General features: G+C 47.9%; 1 protein-coding gene across 9 annotated transcripts in view; it reads left to right on the top strand.

Moving 5' to 3' along the window:
- Window positions 1-18,705, top strand: part of PDZD2 (PDZ domain containing 2) — a 466,872-nt gene that overhangs the window by 437,330 nt on the left and 10,837 nt on the right. For all 9 annotated transcript variants that reach the window (XM_032279027.1, XM_032279030.1, XM_032279029.1 and 6 more), the window contains 4 exons: window positions 5,288-9,341; window positions 10,464-10,581; window positions 16,173-16,274; window positions 17,919-18,189. In XM_032279027.1, the coding sequence (XP_032134918.1) occupies window positions 5,288-9,341; window positions 10,464-10,581; window positions 16,173-16,274; window positions 17,919-18,189 (4,545 nt within the window). The remainder of the gene's footprint in view (window positions 1-5,287; window positions 9,342-10,463; window positions 10,582-16,172; window positions 16,275-17,918; window positions 18,190-18,705) is intronic.

Raw genomic sequence — 18,705 nt, 5'->3', positions numbered from 1 at the left:
TGGGAGTGAGGTAGTGGGGGAAGGGAGAGCATCAGGATAAATAGCAAATGCATGCCAGGCTTAATACCTAGGTGATGGGTTGATAGGTACAGCAAACCACCATGGCACACATTTACCTATGCAACAAACCTGCGCATCCTGCACGTGTGTCTTAGAACTTAAAAAATATATATATACTGAGGGTTTATACCTTAAGTAAGTGGGTTTCTACCTTAAGTAAGTGGGTTTCTGCATGTAAGTTTCTCTTGTGTTCTAGTTAGTGTGGAGATAATTTCATCTCCCAGCCTGTGCTCCCTGGAGCTTTGTGCACCTCTGTGACTGTACTGACCCCAGTGGGTGCTGGTGGGTGCTTTTCTGCCTTGCCTTCTCTGGATTTCCCGCAGATAATGAGCCTTGAGAAAGGTGCAACTGTGTGTCCCTTACACCCACTCAGCAGCCAGGGAGTGCTAGACCAGGAATTGATTATACTTAACAGGTAATAATAGATGAGCTGTATTTAATTAGCATGTTGAAACATAATGTATTAGTTACCATTTAATTCTTTAAGGGTCATCAGAATTGATGGCGTTACAGTGACACACTGGTGCCCTCTAGGGCTTTTGAGATGTATCTGAAATATTCAATTACCTGATCTTTAAGAGTTTACAGCTTCTGTCTCCTTTTTGGAGACAGACTATTTGGTAGATATTTCTCTCTCTATCCCAATAAAAGGCTGTCTGTGACCAGTTGGTCCTGCTGAGTACTTGAGTGCTGGTAGCAGCTCTTCTTCCAATGTTGTTAGAAATAGCTACTTTCCAATATGTAAGAAGGATGTTCTTCAAAACATATCTTTTTTTTTTTCCCTTGAGACAGAGTCTTCCTCTTTCACTGAGGCTGGAGTGCAGTGGCGCAATCTCAGCTCACTGCAACCTCTGCCTCCAGTGTTCAAGCGATTCTCCTGCCACAGCCTCCTGAGTAGCTGGGATTACAGGCGCCTGCCACCATGCCCGGCCAATCTTCGTGTGTGTGTGTGTGTGTGTGTGTGTGTGTGCATTTTTTTTTTTTAAGGTGGAGTCTTGCTGTTGTTGCCAGGCTGGTCCCGAACTCCTGACCTCAAGTGATCTGCCCACCTCGGCCTCCCAAAGTGCAAAACATATCTTTTTAAATTGAAATATCCAAAAATGCATAAGTGATAAAAAAAAAAGAATACCTTATCATTAAAGAAAAAAAATCCAACCTGAGGAAGCTGAAAAAAAAAAAACAACAAAAAAAAGGAAAATCCTCTTTAATATTCCAAAATGACCCATACACCACACGGTGGTTAAGCACACGGGTGCACACACAGGCTGCCGGGGCTCAGATCTGAGCTCCAACATCTGACCAGGGAAGGGACCTTGGATTTGTCACTGTTGTCCTAAGTTACTCACCTCATGGGGTTGTTGAGGAAGAATCAGTGACATTTTCATGTGTAGTATTTGGAAGACAATTCACTACCTAATATGTTGAATAACTTATATTATGTGTGTATGTGATTTTCCTTAGAGAAACACATATGCATGTCTATATTTTCCTAGTTTATAATACGCATTCAGTAAGATGTGTGTGTGTGTGTATATATATGTGTGTGTGTGTGTATACCTACACACATGATTTTCCTAAGAAAGTTTTAGAAAGGAATACAAATCGACTTGCTGTTTACACAGGAACAAATGGCCGACCAAGACGTGTTGACTGTGAGGTCTGATTTTTACAGCCTGTTCAGCTTCCTGGCAGCAACTGACTCTGTCTGTTAAAGGGTGGCTCTTGGAAACCAGGACGAGAGGAGGTGGGAGCTGTTGGAAAAGCTGTCAAAGCTGTTGTGAGAGACTGAAGCAGTGTGGGGAATCCAGGGCCCTTGTTTGTCACTAAATGTTTCACTCTGTTATGAAAGGGATACACGTTTATTCTAGAAATGTAAGAAACTGTAAGTGAGAGCAAAGTTTTGAAAGATGGCATAAAAATCACCTAAGCCCAAGAGAAAACCTCTATTAACATTTTGGCCTGTATTATTTGAGTCTTGCGTGTATATGAGTGTATAGAATAAGTACATCAGTCCTGTGGTTTTTTAAATCTTTTTGCCAAAAAAAAAAAAAAAAAGACTGTGGTTGGTAGTCACCAGTAAGTACCTAACAACCTTTTTAAACTCATACATCCACAGAAAATAATATTTGAGCAGCCTGCTGGGGTCAGCGAGACTGCTGCTCAGCCCGTGTGCCTGCCCTAGCAGACTGTCCCTTGCATTGACAATGATGGTGTCAGCACACCTGTAGCCTGCTCTAGGAAACCACACAGCAATCCTGCAGGCCCTTCCACACCCAGCATCATGTGGAGAGGCTGCTGGGCCTTCCAGCCCACAGATGTGCCATAACGGAGTCAACTTACCTCCTATGACTGGGCATTTTGAAGGTGTTTCCAGAGGAAAGGTGGTTTTGAAAGGTGACAACCAAAGGCTGCCTCAGTGTGACCTCATCTCCCTTAAATAAAGGCGTTTTAAGTTACAGACTTTGCAATAAAGTCCAATTGCTAACATGAATTGCCTGTTCAGGTTTATTCAGTGAACAAATAGGAATTTTATTTATTTGTTTATTTATTTTTAAGATGGAGTCTCCCTCTGTCACCAGGCCGGAGTGCAGTGGCTCGATCTCAGCTCACTACAACCTCTGCCTCCCAGGTTGAGGCGATTCTCATGCCTCGGCCTCCCAAGCGGCTGGGATTACAGGCGTGCACCATCACACCAGGCTAATTTTTGTGTTTTTAGTAGAGATGGGATTTCATCATGTTGGCCAGGCCGGTTTCGAACTCCTGACCTCAAGTGATCCGCCTGCCCCAGCTGATTACAGGCATGAGCCACCGCCCCCGGCCTGAATACGAAATTTAAAAACAGACTTTAAATTCCCTCCTTTTGTGTCATTGCTACTGCCCCCAGTCCCCTGCCACCACTCATATTTGGTATCAGCAGAAGGAGGACCATTATGCTTAAGGGGGAGTTCAAAAAAGATTGAGCAGAGAAGGAAAAGAGCACGTGGGTTTGAGTCTTGGCAGGCCCCTGGCCTTCTGCAGGGGGCTGGAAAGCAGGTACAGTCTCCATGGGGATGGGGGTGTCTCGATGATCCAACCTTGTTATGGCCAAGGGCTCTCCACGCAGAGGCCAGAAAGTCAGGGTTTAGGCAGAAGCATTCACTGTGGAACAGGCTTCCTGGGGCAACCGCTGGCCCTGCCACCTGTGAACTCTGTGACCTCAGACACACTGCTTAACCATGCTGTTCCTGTGTCCTCATCCTTCTGATGCAGATGGTCACAGGACATACCTCAATGTCAGGAGGAAAATTAAACGTATGCAAAACTCAGCACAGTGGTAGTTCCTTAATTATTGGAAAATCTCTTAGCACAGTGCTGAGTCCTAATAATTAGTTTTTAATTATTCACATAGCAACTTCGGGAGGTAAAAAAAAAAAATCAGATAAGATGATTTAATGTGAGAGATGTGAAAGGAACATAATATTTGGGGTAGAGTGGGTTTGACTTCTCAAACCACGAGCTTTCATGGAACTTCATTTTTCAATCCAACCTCAGACCCATCGTTCCTAAGAAAATAGCTTTGTTCTTTTTGATGCCAGATTTTTTTCCCTCTTGGAGATGCTGTGTGTCTGAGGTGGAAGATTAGCCCAAAACTATGCAGGGCCTTACAAAAAGGCACTTTCAGGAGTGAGTGGCTCTTGGAACCCACCTTTTAGATGACTTCCCACTGTCTGCTGGCACACAACCCTTGCCCTGCCACCTCCAAGATTTTTTTTTTTTTTTTTTCTTGAGACAGAGTTTCGCTCTTGTTACCCAGGCTGGAGTGCAATGGCGCGATCTCGGCTCACCGCAACCTCCGCCTCCTGGGTTCAGGCAATTCTCCTGCCTCAGCCTCCTGAGTAGCTGGGATTACAGGCACGTGCCATCATGCCCAGCTAATTTTTTGTATTTTTAGTAGAGACGGGGTTTCACCATGTTGACCAGGATGGTCTCGATCTCTTGACCTCATGATCCACCCGCGTCGGCCTCCCAAAGCGCTGGGATTACAGGCGTGAGCCACCGCGCCCAGCCCCCACCTCCAAGATTTCATGGTCTTTCTTGCCTCTCTGCTTTTCATTCTGTTGCTTTTATTTATTTATTTATTTTTTTGAGATGGAGTCTTCCTCACCTTCCTCCTCCTCACTCTCTGGCCGAACTCCCCTTGTCAACCCCACTCAAGCACCCACCTCCTCTGTGAAGGCTTCTCAGGGTAATCTGGCTTCTCCCACTCCTCTGAATTCATCAAGACAGCCAAAGCTCCATGTAGACCTGCATCCTGGCTTTTGTGTTCTGTGTGTTTTCCCCAGTTAGCCTCATCCCTGCACTAAAAAGGAAGCCTCTTGAGTTCAGCACTTAAGACTGTTTTACAGTGAGGTACATCATTCACATCCCCCAGTGTGAGCCAGACCCACACACGATTGGCCATAGAGAGAGCCATGAGGGCCCTGCGGCATCGGTACAGAAGGGTAGGGAACCAGCTAGAACAGCAGCTCACGTCTGTGGCTTTGCCATCAGAGGCTGAATGGTGTAGAGAGACCAAGCGAGGGATATCTGGTGTCTGCCGTCATAGAAATAACCAAAAGAGAGAAAAATGGGCAGATGCAAACGTTTCTTCTGCTGGCTAGTCTGACTTCTCTTACAGCATCTAAAGCGGGGTGTTTTTTGTTAGATGTGAGTACTCCATGATTTTAGAGACAAAACGAGAAAGACAAGAAGGGCCTCCATTCAGGCTACAGAATGCCTTTATTTTAGTATTTTTTTCTTTTTGAGACAGGGTTTCTCTCTTTCTGCCCAGGCTGGAGTGCAATGGGGCGATCTTGGCTCACTGCAAGCTCCACCTCCTGGGTTCAAGCGATTCCCCTGCCTCAGCCTCCTAAGTAGCTGGGATTATAGGCATCCACCACCATACCACCATACCTGGCTAATTTTTTTGCGATGTATTATTTTACCTTTTTTTTTTTTTGTGGAGGCAAGATTTCACCATGTTGGCCAGGCTGGTTTCAAACTCCTGACCTCGAGTGCTGCCCACCTCAGCCTCCCAAAGTGCTGGGATTACAGGCGTGAGCCACCCCCTGCCTGGCTTTCTGAAAAAGAAGAAAATATTTGAGATAGTTTCCAGTTTTTAACAATTGAGAGGCTGCTTTCTCATATTTTCCCTTTTATCTCCTCTACAACGTCTCTTGTGAACCTTCTGTTTACATTCTCTACACAGGACTGGACAGCAGCTCAGACCTCATCCCTTCCCCAGGGAAGAAGGGGGCCACTCATCCTGACCCCGGCAAGACCTCTGTAGACACAGGGCGAGTCAGTCGGCCCGAGACCCCCAGCCAGCCTGCATTGCCCAGGGTCTCCGAGCGCAAGGCCAGGTCTCCAGTCAGGCTCCCCCATGAGGGCAGCCACTCCCAGGGGGAGAAGGCAGCAGCTCCCACCGACTGCAGTAAGACCCGATCAGCATCAGAAGCCAGCACACCTCTCAATATCATGAGGGTGGCTGCCCTGAGGGGAGCGGGGCCCGGGGCAGACGGAGCGACACCAGCTGGTGCTGTCCTGCCACGAGACTGCCTCGCATCCCAGGAGCAGAGACAAGGAGCTCCAGGGAACCACAGCAAGGCTTTGGAAATGACAGGAACCCACACACCTGAGAGCTCCTGGGAGCCTTCCCTGTTGGAGGGAACAGATTCTGTGTCCTCAAGGGCACCTCAGGCCAGCCTCTCCCTGCTGCCATCCACTGACAACACCAAAGAAGCATGTGGCAGTGTCGCAGGGCACTGCTGCCCATCGGGGAGTAGAGAGAGCCCTGTGACGGACATTGACAGCTTCATTAAGGAGCTGGATGCTTCTGCAGTGAAGTCTCCGTCTTCCCAGATGGGGGACAGTAGCTGTCAGGAGGGCAGCGCTCAAGGCCACCCGCCAGCCAGGGCTGGAGGTGGGAGCTCCCGCCGTGCTGAACCAGTCCCGGGGGGTCAGACCTCCTCCCCGAGGAGGACCTGGGCTGCTGGTGCTCCCCCTCACCCACAGTGGACCTCCCAGCCTTCGGTTTTAGATTCCATTAATCCTGACAAACATTTTACTGTGAACAAAAACTTCCTGAGCAACTACTCTAGAAATTTTAGCAGTTTTCATGAAGACAGCACCTCCCTATCAGGCCTGGGCGACAGCACGGAGCCATCTCTGTCATCCATGTATGGCGATGCTGAGGATTCGTCTTCTGAACCTGAGTCACTCACTGAACCCCCACGAGCCTCCACCAGGGACAGCTGGTCCCCTCCTCGTTCCCAGGGGTCTTTGCACAAGGAAGATCCTTTGGAGTCAGAGGAGGAGCAGATTGAAATTTGTTCCACAAATGGCTGCCCCGATCCACCCTCAAGTCCTGCTCATCTTCCCAGCCAGGCTGCCATCTGTCCTGCCCCGGCCAATGTTCTGCCATTAAAATATGGCACTCTGAGCGGGTCAGTGGCTGGTCCCCGTGAGAAGGCCGCTGGCCTGCCAGACTCATGCAGTCCAGGCCCAAACTCTTCCCAGCCGTCTTCACTCTTGGATATGAGCTCTCAGGAGCCTGAAACTCAAGCGGACTTAAGCACTTCCCAGAACCACAGGCCCTTGTGTGCAGAAGAAACTACGGAAGTCACCAGCGCTAGCTCAGCCATGGAAAAGAGTCAGACTTCTAAAGTGGCTAGGCATTTTCACAGCCCACCCATCATTCTTCGCTCCCCTCACATGGTAAATGGTTTGGAACATGACCTGCTAGATGACCAAACGCTGAATAAATACGAAACAAACCTTACTGTGGCTGCAAATCTGTCCTTAAGTGTGGACGTCCCTAAGAATGGAGAATCTGTATTGGAAAACCTACACATCTCTGAAAGTCAAGACCTGGATGACTTGCTACAGAAACCAAAAGTGATCACCAGGAGGCCCATCATGGCCTGGTTTAAAGAAATAAACAAGCATAACCAAGGCACCCATTTGCAGAGCAAAACCGAGAAGGAGCACTCCCTGATGCCTGCCGGAAGTCCCCACTCCAAGATTCAGATGGCAAGTTCAAGCCAAAAAAAAAAGGGTGTTGCTATGCCCCATAGCCCTCCGCCGCCCAAAACAAATCTGGAAAATAAGGACCCGTCTAAGAAGAGTCCAGCGGAAATGATTCTGACTAATGGTCAGAAGCCAAAGTGTGGTCCAAAGCTGAAGAGGCTCAGCCTCAAGGGCAAGGCCAAAGTCAGCTACGAGGTTCCTGGTGCAAATGCCGTGAAGGCCGGGGGGTTGGACCACAGGAAACCCTTGATCTCACCCCAGACCTCCCACAAAACACTCTCTAAGGTGGTATCACAGCGGCTCCACGTAGCGGAGTGCGAGGAGCCCGACAGAAACCCCACAGCCCCTGCCAGACCCCCCCAGGGTGTACTGGAGACCAAGCCACCTCTTGCCACCTCCGGGCCACTGAAGCCCTCGGTGTCTGACACGAGCATCAGGACATTCGTCTCGCCCCTGACCTTCCCCAAGTCTCTTCCGGAGCAAGGCACGTGGAGCAGGTTCCACGTGGCTGTCCTCTCCGAGCCTGACAGAGGTAGCCCAGCCCCCCCTAAGTCTCCTAAGTGTGGAGCGGACGGCAAGGTGCCCCGGGCTGACTCTGGGCGGGCGAGTCCTGCGGCATCCAGGAACAGTGTGTCCGTGGTAGGGAACAGACAGAGCGAGCAGTGCCTGACCAGCCATGTAGATTCGGCGGCAGGCATAGCCCAACCCAGGCTGACAGGCGAAAAAGGAGGCAGCATCATGGCCAGAGATCGCCTCGAAATAACAAACCAGCTGAGAATTGTGGAGATTTCTGCTGAAGCGGTGCCAAGGACTGCATGTGGAAACAAGCCAGGTGAAAGTGACAGATGGGGAGGGTCCTCGGCCCAGGGCAACTGTCAGGAGAAGAGTGAAATCAGCCTGTGTCACCCGATCGTGGAATCGTCCACAAGTCATCTGTCCTCAGTCCCGTCTCATGCCTCCCAGGTGGAGCAGGAAATGCCAGGATCATTTAGCATGGCCAAGCTGGCGTCCTCCTCCTCCTCCCCTCAACTGCCCGTTAGAAAGGCAGATTCCTCACAGGGAAAGTCAAGTCTGATGTCAGACTCCCTAGGGGTGCCCAGAAACGGCACTCCAGGGGGTCCCTCGGGGAAGGACCATCCCTATTTCACCCCAAGGCCAGCGACCCGGACCTACTCCATGCCAGCCCAGTTCTCAAGCCATTTTGGGCGGGAGGCTCACTCCCCATACAGCCTGGGTCGCTCTCCTCGGGACAGCCAGGTCCCTGTGACAAGCAGTAATGTCACCGAGGCAAAGGCATCCAGGGCGGGTCCTCCTGGCCTGGCTACCGGACAGGGCATATATAGTGTCAAGCCGCTGGTGGAATCATTGAGGAATCTTCCAGCCACAGATGAAGGGGATCTCATTTCAGTCCAGGAGACGAGCCGCCTAGTCACAGACAAAATCAAAGTCACCAGAAGACACTACTGCTATGAGCAGAACTGGCCCCACGAATCTACCTCATTTTTCTCTGTGAAGCAGCGGATCAAGTCTTTCGAGAACCTGGCCAATGCTGACCGGCCGGTAGCCAAGTCTGGGGCTTCCCCGTTTTTGTCAGTGAGCTCCAAGCCTCCCATCGGGAGGCGGTCTTCCGGCAGCATTGTTTCAGGGAGCCCAGGCCACCCAGGTGATGCCGCTGTGAGGTTGTTGAGACGCAGCTTGAGTTCCTGCAGCGAAAGCCAAAGTGAAGCTGGTGTCCTCCTCCCCCAGATGGCCAAGTCTCCCTCGAGCATGACACTGACCATCTCCCGGCAGAACCCTCCAGAGACCAGTACCAAGGGCTCTGATTCGGACCTTAAGAAATCACTTGGTTCTTTGGGAATCCCCACCCCAGTGATGACCCCAGCCTCTCCCGTTAAGAGGAACAAGTCCTCGGTGCGTCACGTGCAGCCCTCGCCCGTGTCCCGCTCCAAGCTCCAGGAGCTGAGAGCCTTGAGCATGCCTGACCTTGACAAGCTCTGCAGCGAGGATTACTCGGCGGGCCCAAACACCGTGCTCTTCAAAACCGAGCTGGAGATCACCCCCAGGAGGTCACCAAGCTCCCCTGCTGGAGGCATTTCGGGTCCCGAGAAGGGCGGGAACAGGGCCTGTCCAGGAGGAAGTGGCCCTAAAACCAGTGCTTCTGAGACACCCAGTTCAGCCAGTGATGTGGGCGAAATTGCTCAGGATCTGCCTTTTAGGAAAAGCTGGTCAGTTAAGTAAGTATCTGCTCCCAACTTTTATCTCAGATAAACTTGTTTTGTTTTGGAATCGTTTCATATTTATAGAAAAGTTACAGAGATAATGCAGAGTTCCCACTTACTTCTTACCCACTCTTCCTGATGTTCACATCTCTCATACCACAGTCCGTGGGTCAAAAGTTAGAAATTAATGTTAATTTCTTACTTTAACAGAATAATACCATTCGCTAAACTACAGACTTTTTCCTTCAGATTTTGCTGAATAAATTCTGCTAATATCCTTTTTCTGTTCCAGGATCCGGGATCCCACATTGCATTTTAGCCCCTTGGTTTGCAGGGAAATGTGTTTACCAAAGAGTTGCTCTGCGGAGAGGCTGCTAAAGGACACGGCACTTAAGCAAAAGCAACATAAGAGGGGTGTGGGGGGAAGAGAGAGTGCAGCGCAGGGGGGACTTTGGGCCTTTGCAGGTGGCTGGAGTTAAAATGGAGAATTTCTAACATATTTTTAAATATTTCACTTGAGGCCAGGCATGGTGACTCACACCTGTAATCCCAGCAGTTTGGGAGGCTGAGGTGGGCAGATCACTTGAGGTGAGGAGTTCAAAACCAGCCTGGCCAACATGGTGAGACCCTGTCTCTACTGAAAATACAAAAATTGGCTGGACGTGGTGGCAGGTGCCTGTTATCCCAGCTACTCAGGAGGCTGAGGCAGGAGAATCGCTTGAAACCGCAAGATGAAGGTTGCAGTGAGCTGAGATTGCACCACTGCACTCCAACCTGGGCAACAGAGCTGGACTCCATCTCAAAAACAATAGAAATTTAAAAATTCACTTGAACCTATGTATTGAATATTTTTAAATATGTCAGAAGTGTCCAATTAAGCTCTGGCATGGGTCCCACAACTTCTTTGGGGATCTCTGAATTCATAGCAATTCCCCTTCCCATTGGCAGTGAATGACATTCCGGTTCAGCACTCAGGATTTATTCTTCCATTAGTTTGGAAGTTGTGACCAAAAGAGAGTATGATGATCAGAAAATACCTGCAATATAGTAGAATGGAGATCATTTTAAATGCATCCTTATAAAATGAAGAAATTGCTTTTTTCTTTAGTGTTCTTTAAATATGTTTATGTTATTTAGTTTGGATCAACTTCTGGTCTCTGCGGGGGACCAGCAAAGATTACAGACTGTTTTATCGTCAGTGGGGTCGAAGTCTACCATCCTAACTCTCATTCAGGAAGCGAAAGCACAATCAGAGGTGAGTGAAACACAGAAAGCTCTGGAACATGAACTGCGGCCACGTGAGTGCCCAGGTGTATGTCCCCCACCCCAAGTCCTGGAGAAGGAAGACTGCTTTGGGTTGCGAGTTTCACAGCTCAGTCTGACTTGGGCCTCACATGCCACTAGCCAGCTTCAGAAGCTAGACTTTACCATGGATGTCCAGGTGCCAGATGGGTGTCACTGCTGTTTTAATCCCCCAGTAGCAACTAGTTACCATTCTCCCAACTCCTACGTTTGGGGTTTGTTCGCAGAGAGTCCTCAAAGCAGAGCTAGGCATCTCGGAAGTATTGCAGAATGACCTCAAGTACCTCTGTCCACCTAATTGTGGATGTAAACTAGTCAAGGGAGCCCCCTGCTGGTGAGAGAAGAGTTACATTGCTGTAGTCCTGCCCTTTTCCTGAAATAACATGAAGGTAGGGGCACTGACCTTGCAGTCGAAAATCTGCGTATAAGTTTTAACTCCCTATAGAACTTAACTACTAACAACCTACTGTTGACTGGAAGCCTTACTGATAACATAAACAGTCAATTAACATATCATATACTGTCAGTATATCATATATATCGTATCATATCATATATACTGTCAGTATATCATATACTGACTTCTTACAACAACGTAAGTTAGAGATAATAGAATGTTATTAAGAAAATCCTAAGAGGCCAGGTGCAGTGGCTCACACCTGTGATCTCTTTGGGAGGCTGAGGTGGGCAGATCACTTGAGGTCAGGAGTTCAAAACCAGCCTGGCCAAGATGGTGAAACCCTGTCTTTACTAAAAATACAAAAATTAGCTGGGCATGGTGGTGGGTAGTAGGTACTACAGGTACATGCCTGTACTCCCAGCTACTCAGGAGGCTAAGGCAAGAGGATTGCTTGAACTTGGGAGGCGGAGGTTGCTGTGATCTGAGATTGCACCACTGCACTTCAGCCTGGGCGGCAGGCTTCCTTCACTAATATATGTTCACAGTTAGGTTATTTTATTTTTTTTTTAATTGAAAAAAGAACTGCACACACACAGAAAAAGATTAAATTTAAAAAGTTAGCCAGGAGTGATTTTTTTTTTCAATTAAGAGAGTATGATTTTTAATTGAAAAAAATAAGAGAGTATATTTACTATTTATTAAGTGGAAACAGCTCGTGATAAAGGGCTTCATCCTCATCTTCACATTGAGTAGGCTGAGAAGGGGGGAGGGTTGGTCTTGCTGTCTCAAGGATGACAGAGGCAGAAGAAACCCCCAGTGTGAGTGGACCTGTGCAGTTTGAGCCCATATTGTTCAAAGGTCACCTGTAGAAGAGCATCTGAACCCTGGAGTACAAGGAATTATAAATAAAATCTTTCAGTAAATCAGTTATGACAGTAAACACTGACAGAAGAAACCACAGGTTCACGTCTAAGATACTAATCTGAAGATTAATTTCTCGGGCTCTATATAGAGATTTGAACCTTAATAAATGAATATTTTCTATTTAGAGAAATAAATATGAAAAATGTTTCTTTAATGGTAGTATACCTGGGTCACTAAGTCATCTAAGAATGCTGTTCCATAAATTCAGATATTACCCAGAGGGGCTGTGTGGTTTCTCAGCCAATGACCAGCCTTGACACCTAGTAAGGAATTGGCTGGGAGGTAAGGAGAGAGGTTGGAATAAAGGAGACCATTCCCTTCAGCTTCCACTTCCTTCTGATTCTCAGCCGCTGGTTTGGGTCTGTGCAGTTAAAAAAATGCCTTGACAGGAGGATCATTTGAGGCCAGGAGTTTGAGACCAGCCTCGTCAACACAGTGAGACCCCTGTGTCAACAACAACAACAAAGATTAAAAATTTAGCCAGGTTCGGTGGCATATGCCTTTAGTCCTAGCTTCGTGGGAGTCTGAAGCAGGAGAATCACCTGGGCCCAGTAGTTTGAGGCTCAGTGAGCTATGATCGCGCCACCGCACTCCAGCCAGGGTGACAGAGCAAGACCCTCTCTCTAGAATAAAAACAAAACGCCTTGAGATGCTAAGCACTTTCGATTTCAGTAAAAGAGGATAGCCCCTTGTCTCCCTTCCACCTCCCACTTGTTATTACGATAAGGAAGGGGTTTCACATGTGAAAGTCTCACTCTGAGACCACCAGTCAGCGGGGCACAGGTGGGGTCACACTTTGCCAGGCCCCCTTTGCTCCAGAAATTTTACAGTGTGAAATGAAATGTCACAGGAGAAGACCAGACTGTCCAACCAACCACGAGCAAGATGTACATCTTCAGGGACCTCAAGGCACTGTGGATGGCATGCCGAGCGTGCCCTTGGGGGCACATTCTGGGGCCTCCCTCACCTCCCTCCTCACGTTCGCCACGAGGCAGGGGATGTGGTTTGGTGTGAAGATCATTCCTACTTTCATCAGAACCCAGCATTCTTTTCCCTTTCTTATTTGCTCACTGTCTTCAGAGGAGCAGTGAGCAAGGCTTCCTCTGCCATCTTCAGTCTAGAAGCTTCCTGCCTTGCTTTTCCCAAGGAGTATGGTTTGCAGGTACTAAGAATAGAACTGCACAAAACTATTTTCTGTGGCCTTGGCAGTGCTGTGAGAGATTAGAGGCTGAAAACAAACCCTGATCTCCTGCCTTCAACTCACCCAAGCCTTGGAGAGCTCCTGATAGTTGATCTGGCCGCCCTGAGACTGCACTGAGGCTCTCAGAGGCAAAATTTGGCCTGATGATCAGCTTCTAGCATATCTATATCTTTAAATACTGCTGCAAAAAATGTGAATACATTGAAAATTTTGTGATTTAACTTGTCCTGGAATGCAGGAGGGCCTCATTTTCAAATATTGTCTCTTTGCTCCAGTAAGACATTTAATATCTGAGAAGTGGGCTGGGTGTGGTGGCTCACGACTGTAATCCCAGCACTTTGGAAGGCCAAGGCGGGCCACTCATGAGGTCAGGAGTTCAAGAGGCTGGCCAACATGGTGAAACACTGTCTCTACTAAAAATACAAAAAATTATCTGGGTGTGGTGGTGTGCGCCTGTAATTCCAACTACTCGGGAGGCTGAGGCAGGAGAATCATGTGAACCTGGGAGGTGGAGGTTGCAGTGGGCCAGCATCGTGCCATTGTACTCCTGCCTGGGCGACAGTGCGAGATTGTCTCAAAAATAATAATCTGAGAAGTGTTTCTATTTTCAGCATCAGCGTTACCTCCCAGAAGCTGGACAAAGACCATGTACTGGGCCCCGTATTCCCATTTTTGTTTGGAAAGCTTAGCATCTTTCTCCCTGTCCATCCATGTGTGAGCACATACATGGTTGAAGGTGCCCCTGAAGTCAACCTCCCAACTCCCCCAAAAGTTTTCTGCAGGTCATTCTAGGTTTTGGTTTGAATGAACTTTGGGGTTTTTTAAAGACACAGTCTCACTCCATCACCCAGGCTGGAGTGCAGTGGCGTGATCTCCACTCACAGCAACCTCAGCCTGCCAGGTTCCAGCAATTCTCAGACCTCAGCCTCCCAAGTAGCTGGGATTACAGGTGCCCGCCACCATGCCCAGCTAATTTTTGTATTTTTAGTAGAGATGGGGTTTCACCATGTTGGCCAGACGGGTCTCAAGCTCCTGAGGCTGAAGTGATCCACCTGCCTCAGTTTCCCAAAGTACATGGATTACAGGTGTGATTCCCCCATGCCTGGCCTGAATGAACTTCTTTAGAGAGGTATAAAATGTTTAGAATTAGTCCCTGTCACATACTACTGGGAGTAAATGCTGTTTAACCTTGTGTCCCTCGCCAGCACGTTACAGAAGTGGTTTCTCTGTCAACATTTTCATTTTCTCTCATCAAATCAATGCTTAAGAATTATTACTGATTTTTTTTCTATTGCTGGTTTACGGATTCCTGGAAGTGATGGATTATAGATCACTTCATGTGACACCAGCAGTGCAGATCTTTATAATGTTACCAAATCATATCTAGGGTGTGGGTGAATGGAAGTCAAAATTCAGAACAATTAGCCCAGTTAATTTTTTATTTGAAAACCCTTTATTCCAAGATATTGTTTGATTGACGCTTGAAACATTAGACAGTCTTTATTACTTAACCCTAGGGCACTATTAAGAATATTCTAGCCAGGTGTGGTGGCTCACGCCTGTAATCCCAGCACTTTGAGAGGTCAAGGTAGGGGGATCACCTGAGGTCAGGAGTTGGAGACCAGCTTGGCCAACATGGTGAAATCCCATCTCTATTAAAACAATACGAAAATTGGCCAGGCGTGATGGCGGGTGCCTGTAATCCTAGCTACTGTGGAGGCTGAGGCAGGAGAATCACTTGAACCTGGGAGGCGGAGGTTGCACTGAGTCGAGATCACGCCACTGGACTCTAGCCTGGGCAACAGAAAATTCTAATCTCAATATGGGTTGACAATTAGTTTTAACCTTTTTTCTTTTTCTTTTTCTTTTTTTTTTTGAGACAGAGTCTTACTCTGTCACCCAGGCTAGAGTGCAGTGATTCTCCTGCCTCCGCCTCCCCGGTAGCTGGTATTACAGGCGCCGACTACCATGCCCAGCTAATTTTTGCATTTTTTAGTAGAGACAGGGTTTTGCCACCTTGGCCAGGCTGGTCTCCAACTCCTGACCTCCGGTGTTGGTCTCCAACTCCTAACCACCCCTGCGTCTCAAAGTGCTGGGATTACAGGTGTGAGCCACTGCACCCAGCTCTACTTTCTAGTTTATGATGTCAGTTAATTAATTGCACCTGAAATCCAATGACCTGAACATGGGGAGGGCGATGTAGAAAACATGGCCTCCATGTGCTCTCATCCTGCCTTTTTGCACTGACGCTTATCTTTCTGCTGTTGCTGGGACTGGCTTTGCTAAATTGTAGACGTAAAGAATTGTAGAGTAAAAAATAAAGGATTCCCATCATGATCAAATTCTGTGCTATGATCATATTTGGGAAGACAGAGTCTAGTGCCTCAAATGGCTTGAAGACTCGGGAATTCTCAGTTGTCCCCTGCCCCCATCCTGGTTCCTGTCTACCTTCCCCACTGCTCTACAGCTACAAGGTGGGCCCTCAGAATTTGCCATTTAAGTACCATCTAGACGGGATGCTGCATGATGGGCAAGACAGGGCTGTGAGGGCTGAAGAACCTTTTTTTTTTTTTTTTTGAGACAAGGTTTCACTCACTCTGTTGCCCAGGCTGAAGTGCAGTGGCGTGATCATGGCTCACTGCAGCTGTGACCTCCCAGGCTCAGGTGATCATCCCACCTCAGCCTCCTGAGTAGCTGGGACTACAGGTGTGCACCACCACACCTGGAATTTTTGTATTTTTGATAGAGACAGGGTTTTGCCACATTCCCCAGGTTGGTCTCCAACTCCTGGGCTCAAGAGATCTGCCCACCTTGGCTTCCCAGAGTGTTGGGATTACAGGCATCAGCCACCACACCTGGCTGAGAGCCGAAGAGTCTTGAGTGTCCACCGTGAAAACTGCTTCCAAGAGGATTTACATCAGAGCTTCCTTACTTTTGGCACAAGGACATATGTTTTTGTTTCTCTCATTAATTTTATGCAGCTCCAGCTCAAAGGATAATTTTTGTTTGTTTTCACTAGAATAAAGAAGATGTTTGCTTCATAGTCTTGAATAAAAAAGAAGGCTCAGGTCTGGGATTCAGTGTGGCAGGAGGGACAGATGTGGAGCCAAAATCAATCACGGTAAGTGACAAAGTCACGAGGCTCTCAGGAAAATCCCTCCTTAAGCAGCCTCAGAATGTGATCAGGGCGCAAATTCCAATCAGCAGGTTCACAGATTGCTGGGTTTCATTCCCTGCCACCAACATAAAAAGGGAAAGGTGAGAGACGTAGCACGTAAGGTTTTCGTTCACAAAGACAGGTTTTTTTTTTTTTTTGTTTGTTTTTTTTTTTTTTTTTTTTTTTGAGACAGAGTTTTGCTCTTGTTGCCCGGGCTGGAATGCAATGGCATGATACCGGCTTACTGCAACCTACGCTTCCCAGGTTCAAGCAATTCTCCTGCCTCAACCTCCCGAGTAGCTGGGATTACAAGCATGTGCCCCCATGCCCAGCTAATTTTTGTATTTTTAGTAGAGATGGGGTTTCGCTGTGTTGGTCAGGCTGGTCTTGAACTCCCGACCTCAGGTAATTCACCTGCCTCAGCCTCCCAAAGTGCTGGGATTACAGGCATGAGCCACTGCACCCGGCCAACAAGCATTTTTAACACAGAGCTGACACGATGTATAGGCCATTTCCAATATCTAGAAACACAATTTGCTATATCCTTATCATTTGCCTAAATATTTTTTTTTTGTTTTTTTTTTTGAGACGGAGTTTCACTCATGTTACCCAGGCTGGAGTGCAATGGCGCGATCTCGGCTCACCGCAACCTCCGCCTCCTGGGTTCAGGCAATTCTCCTGCCTCAGCCTCCTGAGTAGCTGGGATTACAGGCACGCGCCACCATGCCCAGCTAATTTTTTGTATTTTTGGTAGAGACGGGGTTTCACCATGTTGACCAGGATGGTCTCGATCTCTTGACCTTGTGATCCACCCACCTCGGCCTCCCAAAGTGCTGGGATTACAGGCTTGAGCCACCGCGCCCGGCTTGCCTAAATATTTTAAGCAGTAAAAAAAATTAGAATCAACTGGCCAAACTTGTGTTTGCTTATACAGTTATTCCTTTCTCAAAAACAGTCACTCATCATTCAAGAGCCTCCAGGACCATCTAGAGGGTCACCTTCACTGCATGAGCCCAGGCCTCGTTCATCTTCATATTCCCATTGCCTCCTGGATGCCAGACACATGTCAGACACTAATGAGAAGTTGAGTTTAAAAAAAAATGTGTGCAGTCACTGGCATTGATATTTGTGATCCATCCCCCACATTGAATTTTTTTTTAATAAAGCAGGTGTGTGTATGATTTAGAAAACTTGTCCCTAGAAAGTTCCTTTACTACAAGGCTGGGCGCAGTGGCTCACGCCTGTAATCCCAGCACCTTGGGAGGCCGAGGCCGGCAGATCACTTGAGGTCAGGAGTTCGAGACCAGCCTGGCACATGGTGAAACTCCATCTCTACTAACAATACAAAAATCAGCTGGGGGTGGTGGCACGTGACTGTAACCCCCGCTACTTGGGAGGCTGAGGCAGGAGAATCACTTGAACCTGGGAGGCGGAGGTTGCAGTGAGCTGAGGTTGTACCCCTGCACTCCAGCCTGGGTGACAGAGTGAGACTCCATCTCAAAAAAAAAAAGTTCCTTTACTACAGATATGCAATTAGTTACTTTCTCAATTTTACTGGAAATCATAAGTGGATCTGGCTTTTGTTCCCTTTTCCTTTCCTTGTCCTAGGTCCACAGGGTGTTTTCTCAGGGGGCAGCTTCTCAGGAAGGGACTATGAACCAAGGGGATTTCCTTCTGTCAGTCAACGGCACCTCATTGGCTGGCTTGGCCCATGGGAATGTCCTGAAGCTTCTGCACCAGGCTCAGCTGCACAAAGATGCCCTCGTGGTCATCAAGAAAGGGACGGATCAGCCCAGGCCCTCTGCCCGGCAGGAGCCTCCCACAGCCAATGGGAAGGGTTTACTGTCCAGAAAGACCATCCCCCTGGAGCCTGGTGTTGGTAAGATAATCATTTCAACAACCCACAGGGTGTGAGCTACTGCGGAAAGAGGAGGTTCTGCTTGAACGTGAAGGAAAATAATGGCTAAATTCTAGACTCGAAAAATTAAATGTAGCGAAGTCTAATGTGTTTGGATGCCTCTTGTAAAAGCAGCATTATAAATTAGAAAAATCCCCCAGTAGTTCAAGCTAGACTGTGGAAGATTTCAAACGACTACTTAGCAGTTTCCCTAAGGGTCCTAAGAATCTGTTTCCTATTCACACCCTCTTGTTAGGACTGGTAAGAAAAGCAGGAAACTATTGTGATGGGGGAATGAATCAGTGTTGAGGGAGAAGTTCCAGAACCAAGATTTATCCTTGGGAAACAGCAAGGTTGTATTCTTTCCTGGTTTAGAAGAACAGAAGGAAATGAAGGGGCAAGAGTATTTTGTGTCTGAAAACAGACACTGCAGCCTCAGTCAACAAGGGCTTACTGGAAGAGGTTTGGAAACACATTTTCTATGTACCATCCAGATTC

The sequence above is a fragment of the Sapajus apella genome, unplaced genomic scaffold, assembly GCF_009761245.1.
Source record: "Sapajus apella isolate SASKATOON/1434 unplaced genomic scaffold, GSC_monkey_1.0 scaffold11, whole genome shotgun sequence".
Taxonomy (NCBI): Eukaryota; Metazoa; Chordata; class Mammalia; order Primates; family Cebidae; genus Sapajus; species Sapajus apella.
Note: the sequence above shows the minus strand (reverse complement) of the source record. Positions and strands in the feature narration are given on the sequence as shown.